Genomic DNA, 7,856 nt, shown 5'->3' with positions numbered 1-7,856 from the left:
ATATATCTCACCTCCCATTTGGTCTCCTCCAGACGGGGCAGTATGTCCGCCTGCTCCTTCCGGTAGTCCAGACACTTCCTCTCCAGCTCCTCCCTCTGGGCCAGAAGGGCAGCCATCTCCTCCTGGAGCCGCCTCTTGTCCTGGGACAGCCGAGTGATCTGAGCCTGAAGGGCGGTCTGGGAGCGCTGGGCCCGACGGGTCACCTGCAGAATAAACACAGACGGACCGGGCTTTACCCTTTGGCTTCCCTGTTTCAACTCGGTAGCAGTATTTCTTTATCCGTCATCTTCATGTGGTCCGTGCTAAACAATCAGCAGCCATAGATAGCAGTAGCGGAGGACTGTGAGATTAGCTGCAACAATGTAGCCAAAGGCCAGGGCAGGAGTATTCAAATAACAGCAAATGTATTTTGGTTGGGAAGGGAAATGTGGCATTCCCCAGGCAACCTGAATGTGTATGGAAATCATGTTAACCATACAAATCAACTCACTAGCTCAGTATGGAACCCTCTTTCAGTAAATCAACCATACACACTGTTTTACAATGTTTCCAAGCGTTTTATAAGATATAAATGAAACAAAGATACGCACACAACTATATTAGGTTTATTTTTTTAGATATTATGTTTTAAAGAATTCGTTTTTTTTTTATAGTATGCTATAATGTTATCTTCTAATCCATTACGTTGTTAATGATTATGATCTATAGACTATGACAACAAAATGTTATCTAATCTAATCCATCATACGTTGGTTGAACGTGGGTGATCCTCATGCATGCCTCTACGTGACCAATGTCAGTGCATGTGTGAGTATGCATGTGTCTGTGTGTGTGTGTGTGTGTGTGTGTTGTGTTTGTGTTTGTGTGTGTGTGTGTGTGTGTGTGTGTGTGTGTTGTGTGTGTGTGTGTGTGTGTGTGTGTATATGTGTCTATGTGTGTGTGTGTGTATGTGTGTGTGTGTGTGTGTGTGGGTGTGTGTGTCAGTGTGTGTGTTTGTGTGTGCGTGTGTGCATGTGTGCCCTCACCTGCTGCAGGCGCGAGGCATAGTTCTGCCTCAGCTCGTCCATTTGGCGCTCCCAGACACGCTGCTTCTCCTCAAACACCTGGATGATGGCCGCCTCGCTCTGGTCCAGGTTGCGGCGGATGTGCTGCACCTGTGAGCAGACACCACGATGCGTATGGGAAAAAAGGGCCTCTTATCTGCTAGGGTCCTCGGCTTGACCCCCTAACGGCTCTAAATGATATCTAAATTCACTGTAAGTTGCTTTGGATATAAGATTCTCCTAAAAAAGGCTCACAGTATTATCAACAATTATTCATTTATTTATTTGTAACGACTTGCGCACAAACTTCTTGAATAGATAGCACATTATATTATTTCTGGATATCCCTTATTTTTTTATGTGGTCTTAGCAGAAGGGATTCATATAAGTGTATTATATTCTCCATACGTATTCTGACTTGAAATGTACACCACTGAATTACAGAGGTACTGCACCCGTAAGCAGACACCAGGGCTCCTATGGGGAAGAAGGACAGCGTAGTGGCTAGGGGGCTAGGCTCTGTTTGATTCCCTACATCTACAAGCTACTTGCAGGCATCCTTGACGAAACCCTAAAAGCTCTGAATGACCCTGTATCCGAATTCCCTCCAAGTCGCACAAATAGAAATACAATCTTTTTGCAGTTGTGACAGTATGTAGGACATATCTATCTTTTTCATAGCATTTGTAGCATTATCTTTATAAATTCGTAGTCTGGAATAATTGTTGAATAATTTTCATGCTGTTGTTCATCCTTATAATATTATATATTATAAGTCTGCCTCATTTTCAAAGTTAATGTGCTCCTTCTATTATTTTACCAAAAGGGGACCACCGTGGCACCCGTTGTACTTTCAGACGTATACGCGTGTTACTACCTGGTGTGGCTACATCTGAGACCAGGGTGTCCCAGCCTGTCGCCTCACCTCTTGCTCTTTCTCCCACAGCCGGTCCTCCAGGTCTTGGATGATGTCATCGGAGGAAGGGGAGGGGCGTAGCGGCGCCGGGGCGTCACTCATGTGGCTCAGCCTCTGATAGGACGAGGAGCTCTTCCCCGAGGAGGAGCGGCCGCTGTCTGAGGCGCTGAGGCCGTTCTGGGAAGAGGGAGGAGAACAGGTGTTGGGAGCGTTGCCTTCACTCCCGGTTTGATCCACACACAGACATGCACAATAGGGCCGGTACATCAGGATGCATCAGGGGGAGCTTTTGTTGGTGATACCCTGCCATATTGAGAGGACTCAAGAGTGTTGTAGTACCTTAATTAACGTTACTGTCTAGTGAAAGTGAAGGCTAGTGAAATCTTTATTTTGCCACGTCTCGCATGAGAAACACTGTGGCAGTTTCAGACACAAGAATGTCTCCCCATAACGACAAATCATTTCACGATTAATTTGCGACCAAAACAATACAAAACCAAGACATCACTAATTTACATTTTGGTGGTGGCAATAGCGATGTGACGTCACACTGTTCTAGCCCTAAAGGCCTTATTTCCCTTGTGGCCATATTTGTTCCAACTCGTTACTATACGCTTGCTGGAGGGGTGAACAGAATGCGGCATTCAGTTCCCAACACCCAGCTAGCGTTTAGAACCAAGATGGCGGCTGGGTGAATAAGGGACCCATGTAATTTCTATATACAGAACTTGCATTTTAGTTGTGTATATGATGACTTGGTTTGTCCTAGGTTGTATGCGTAGAACTACATGTTATATTATGTGTATTGCAATACCTAGTGTATGTGTGTCATACTACTTGCTGTATTGTGCAATAATAAGGATAGTGATATACTTTATTAATCCAGATGGGGAAATATATTCTCTGCAGGAGGGTTAACTCATAGGTTTTGTGATTTTGGGGGGAATCTGAACCCCTCGGAGGGAACCCACATGAACACGGGGAACGCAGACAAACTCCACACAGAAAGCCTTCCCGGATTTGAACCCAGGAGCTTCTTGCTGTAAGGCAGCAGTGCTCACCGCTTACTACAGGTGTGTAGTTCTACCTTGCATCTGTGTGTAGTACTACCTATTTCCAGTGTATATTCCTACATTGTATATTTGTGTTGTTCTTCCTATTTAAAACAGGTCTACCCTGTGTCTATGCGTGGGGTACACCTTGCTGCAGGTCTGTAGTACTACACGGGGCCCCTGTGTGTGTATGAGGGTGTGTGGTCCTACCTGGTAACCGGGCTTCTCCAGCTTCTCCAGCCCGGCGGCCGCTCCTGCCGTGCCCAGCCTGTTGATGTGGCTGGTGGACGCACTGAGGGGCCCCAGCACAGCGGGGGGTCCGTAGCCCGACCCGGACCCCGTGTAGGTGGGCAGGCTGGTGAGGGAGTTGCGCCCCGAGTCGGACATCCCTCCCTGGGCCATCTCGTTGCTCATCGGCCCCCCCTCGCTCCTCAGCCCGACCCGGATGGGGCTGTCCTGGTCCAGGAGCAGCGCCTCGGGGACCTCCCCCCCCGCCTCCCCAACACCGTCCCTGCCTCGCCTGCCGCCCCTGCCCTCGCCCATCCCCTCGCTCCGCCCGTCTGCCTTGCCCTCGCCGCCCGCTCCCCCCGACTGGACCACCAGGTTCTGCATGGAGTGGAAGCTCTTGGGGACCACCGGCTTGAAGGCTGAAGGACGGACCAGCCCCGAATTGTTCTGGAGGGAGGGAGGGAGGAGGGGGGAGGGGAGGGGGGGAGGGAGGAGGGAGGGCGGGCGGGATGGGGGAGGGAGGGAGGAGGGGGGAGGGAGGGAGGTAGGAGGGGGAGGGAGGGAGGGAGGGAGGGAGGAGGGAGGGAGGGAGGGAGGGGGGGGAGGGAAGGAGGAAGGGAGACAGAGCAAGAGGGGGATGGAGAGAGGGAAAGAGGGAGTGAGGGAGGGAAGGAGGGAGGGGAGGAGGAGGGGGGAGGGAGGGGAGACAGAGCAAGAGGGGGATGGAGAGAGGGATAGAGGGAGGGAGGGAGGGAAGGAGGGAGGGGAGGAGATGGGGGGAGGGAGGGGAGACAGAGCAAGAGGGGTACGTGGGACGGAGAGAGGGATTGAAAAAAGAGAGGGACAGAGAGAGAGTGAAAGAGAGGGAGCGAGAGAGAGAGAGGAGAAGACAGAGGTTAAGGTAGAGAGAGAGAAACAACAAGTGAGAAGTAGTGGGGGAAAATAGGGACATAAATATACATGATTATTGGTAGACAATGAGAAATAGAAAAACTCTGTTACTCAGTAGATACATTTAGCACGTTGATGGATCGAGATAATAATATTATATTATGCGAACCCAGCCTTGACCAAAAGTTTTTTGAGTCAACAAGCTGCACTTATTTTTAAATCAAAAAACGTATCGATTTGACAGTTCATCAAGCACAGTAAGCCTGTAATTACCTGCTCCAGTTTCCCGGAAACAGGAAGTATCTTGGGAGGGTTGTGGTTGGGAGGGTTCTGACTGGCTGGATTGGTGTCGCCGTCCACTCTGGCGGCCGCCATCTCTCTGTGTTGGTGTTGGTTCATACCTCCGCTCTTCTTCTCGTTTGCTCCTAAGCTCACAAAGTTCCCAGACGAATCTATACCTCCGCCGCTGTGCATCTCTCTCTCTCTCTCCCTTTCCCTCTCTCGTTCCATCCTCTCGTTCTCCAGTCTCTCCCTCTCTCTCTCCCTCTCTCTCTCCCTCTCCCTCTCTCGTTCCCTCTCGATCTTCTCCCGTTCGATCCTCTCCCGCTCCCGCTCCCTGGCTCTCTCCCTCTCTCTCTCCCGCTCTCGCTCCAGCCTCTCCCTCTCCACCCGCTCCCTCTCCCGCTCGCGGTTCCTCTCCCTCTCCCGCTCCCTCTCCAGCCGCTCCCGGTCCCAGTCGCGGTCGCGGTCCCGGTCGCGGCCTCTCTCCCGCTGCCTCTCCCGCTCCCACTCCCTCTCCCGCCGTCCCGCTACGTTCCCACAGTCCATCTGGGCGTTGTTGTTGGACGGGACGGCCACGGTGCACTCGGTGGCGTTGGTGGAGGAGGCGGTCTCCGTGGGCCGGTCGGTCCCGGTACAAGTCCCAGTGCCAATGCTAACGCTGCCCCGCTCGTCGCTCGAGGCGGTCCCATCGGAGACAGTGGCCGGGGGGCGCGGCAGCCGCTCGGCACTGCAGCTCCGGTCGGGACAGCGGCGAGAGAGCGGGGGGGCCCGGGGCAGCGTGGTCCGTGTGCCCACTGACTTCATGGCAAACTCCTGCTCTCCGGCCACCCCACTCCCAACACTGCCCATAGCAGGGGGGGGGGGTCAAAGGTCAGGGATGAAAGGTTAGGAGTCAGGGTTTGAAGGGGAGGGTCACACACACATCACACTTGGAAGTAGTGTGGGTCATCACAACCTAATGCAGGTAGTGGGGGCACACACACTAGAGAGACACAGAAAAAACAGTGGGTTATACGACAGTGGAAGTAGTTACACAGCAGGTCTGGCGCGTCCTCCCAGAATAGGCTGGGCCAATGAGTCTGAGGTGATTAACAACATAAAAGCGCTTTGAACACAAAATGAGGCATTCGTTTTTAATTAAATTTGCGCTGGCCCAGGTGATTAAAACCATATACGGATATAGCACTTTCTCAATATCAAAATGTGTCTAACCCATTTTAAAATAAGTCTATGCATGTGTTTCTGTATTTGTGTGTGCATGTGTTTGAGTGTGTGTTGGTGGATCTATTTTGCATTGCATTTGAACCCACACAGCAGGAGTTGGATGTGATGTGTGGTGAATCTATAAGAGATAGCATGCACCGTATAGCCTACTATTACCTCCTCACTAATAATGTTATTAATGAAACAACGGGACCCACATCATCATCATCATCATCATCATCATCATCATCATCATCATCATCATCATCATCACAAGTGTACATTCATATATAACCTCCGTGTGTGCATGTTTTTTGTGTTTTTGCGCGTGTGTGTTTGCTCTCTAATGGCATAATAGCATAAATGACGTTCCGGCGGCAGAGAGAAAGAGTGAGAGGGGGTGAGAGAAGCGCAGCCAGGCCACTGGGTTTAGCCTCCTCTACCCATCTACTAGAGGTTTACTTCCACTTGGGTGAATAGTAGTAGTAGTAAAAATACACTGCCTATCTTTCTGTCGCTCTGCTTCAGCCCCCTCCCCTCACGACTCTCTCTCTCTCTCTCTCTTCCTCTCTCTCTCTCTCTCTCTCTCTCTCTCTCTCTCTCTCTCTCTCTCTCTCTCTCTCTCTCTCTCCATCTCTCTCTCCCCATCTCTCTTTCTCTCTGCATCCCTGGGCGGCAAGGGCGGCTTTAGCACAATCCGCATCATGCACCCAACCAACGACTGCGACTTAAAACAGTCATTTAAGATATAGACTTGAACGATCATGTGTTTCGTGCATAAAACGCTCAAATCCACTGTGTCATTGACGGCTGTATCATGCAGTTGCTTTGATTTACCGACTGTATCATCACCAGTCTATCATCAAAGGCTACTCACTATTTGCAGCTCCGCGGTTTTCGAGATGGCAGACCCAGCGAACGGTATTGTCACGGGCGGCGCGGAAAGCCTTTGTCGCGTTGCTTGAGAATGATCTCAAATTGTCATAATCTGTCGACAATATTTTAGATTCTGTCCCCACTGTCTGTCAGCGTCGGATGCTGATGATGGAGTCGGTCGGTTGATGCGCGCATCAGCTGAGACACACACCCACCTCTGGCACCGCCCCTCTGGCTGCAGGATACGCCCACTTTTGGTGCTCATCCAGTTAAGCCTACGGAGGCCGAGGTGTTCTTAAAACCAGTATAGGATAGATGGATTAATGGATGGATGGATGGATGGGTGTTTGGATGGATGATTGGTTGGATGGGCCAGGTAATGTGTTACAGTTTTTCTCAGTCGCTTTGGTACATTTCTCAGATCAGAATTGAAATTTGTAAAGCAGTAAGTGCATTTCTCAAAACAATTACAATTAGTACAAATAGCAAAACACCTTGGATTTCATGCAAAAGCCATTCTCTTGCTCAAAATCCTTAGTTAGTTTCTCATAAGTAATCTGTTTCAATGAACATGATGTCAGTGCCATGGTGTCATTGTGTATTGGTTTCATTGTGTACGGATAAGACAGTCAAATTGCTTAGTCATGTTGTAAATATAACAGTGTACTCTGGAGGGATGTTCTGATGTAAACTATGGCTAAAGTTTTTGAAGACAAATTATTGTAATTGTAAGTTACACCTAAGTGGTATGTGGGAGATGGATTGCAGGATACTGGACAAGATTCACATTTACGCTTTCACTGTTTGTACTGTAATTTGTTGACAGACCATGTCATTGCTAGAAATGTGAATAGGAAAATCTCCTTAGGGTAAACTGTACATGCATTGCTGAGAATTACAGTGGCAGTCTTCTACACCTCCTGACGTTCCTGTCTGTTGCGCCACAAATTCTCATTCTCACGCAGCCTCACTCCTCTTCCTCTTCTTCTCTCTGGCTGTTGACCCAGTCCAATTCCTTGTCCTTCTTGTCAGAGCAATGTAACATTGTGTTGTGCTCCAGCTATATATATACTTAGCCAAGTTCATGGTTCGGAGATGCACCTTTGAGCTATTTAGTAAGACTGGTGATCGTTGGTTGATCTAACACTTCACACATTTCCCTTTTTTAGAGAAAGTCAAGATTCAACTGGTAGCAATTTACTAATTCAAGACAGATTTAGAAAAAAAGTCTAATGGAAATGTACAGAAATATGCTTCACATATTATGACAACTTGTTCAATCATTTTGCATGTACAGACTTATGCAATGAACTAATGCCTAAATGTTGTGGTGGTGAGTATTTTCAATAGAGACCCATTACTATA

At 49.1% G+C, this 7,856-nt stretch overlaps 1 protein-coding gene across 1 annotated transcript in view; it reads right to left on the bottom strand.

Annotated features, from left to right (window-relative positions):
* Positions 1 to 5,465, bottom strand: part of lzts3b (leucine zipper, putative tumor suppressor family member 3b) — an 8,669-nt gene extending 3,204 nt beyond the window's left edge. Inside the window, exons 1-6 of the mRNA XM_056592448.1 lie at positions 4,840 to 5,465; positions 4,405 to 4,509; positions 3,222 to 3,693; positions 1,967 to 2,136; positions 1,026 to 1,161; positions 12 to 203 (exon numbers count right to left, since the gene is read on the bottom strand). Coding sequence (XP_056448423.1) covers positions 12 to 203; positions 1,026 to 1,161; positions 1,967 to 2,136; positions 3,222 to 3,693; positions 4,405 to 4,509; positions 4,840 to 5,261 — 1,497 coding nt within the window. The 5' untranslated portion in view covers positions 5,262 to 5,465. The remainder of the gene's footprint in view (positions 1 to 11; positions 204 to 1,025; positions 1,162 to 1,966; positions 2,137 to 3,221; positions 3,694 to 4,404; positions 4,510 to 4,839) is intronic.
* Positions 5,466 to 7,856: the final 2,391 nt, after the last annotated feature.

The sequence above is a fragment of the Gadus chalcogrammus genome, chromosome 6, assembly GCF_026213295.1.
Source record: "Gadus chalcogrammus isolate NIFS_2021 chromosome 6, NIFS_Gcha_1.0, whole genome shotgun sequence".
NCBI lineage: Eukaryota > Metazoa > Chordata > Actinopteri > Gadiformes > Gadidae > Gadus > Gadus chalcogrammus.
This window is presented reverse-complemented; position numbering and strand designations above follow the sequence as displayed.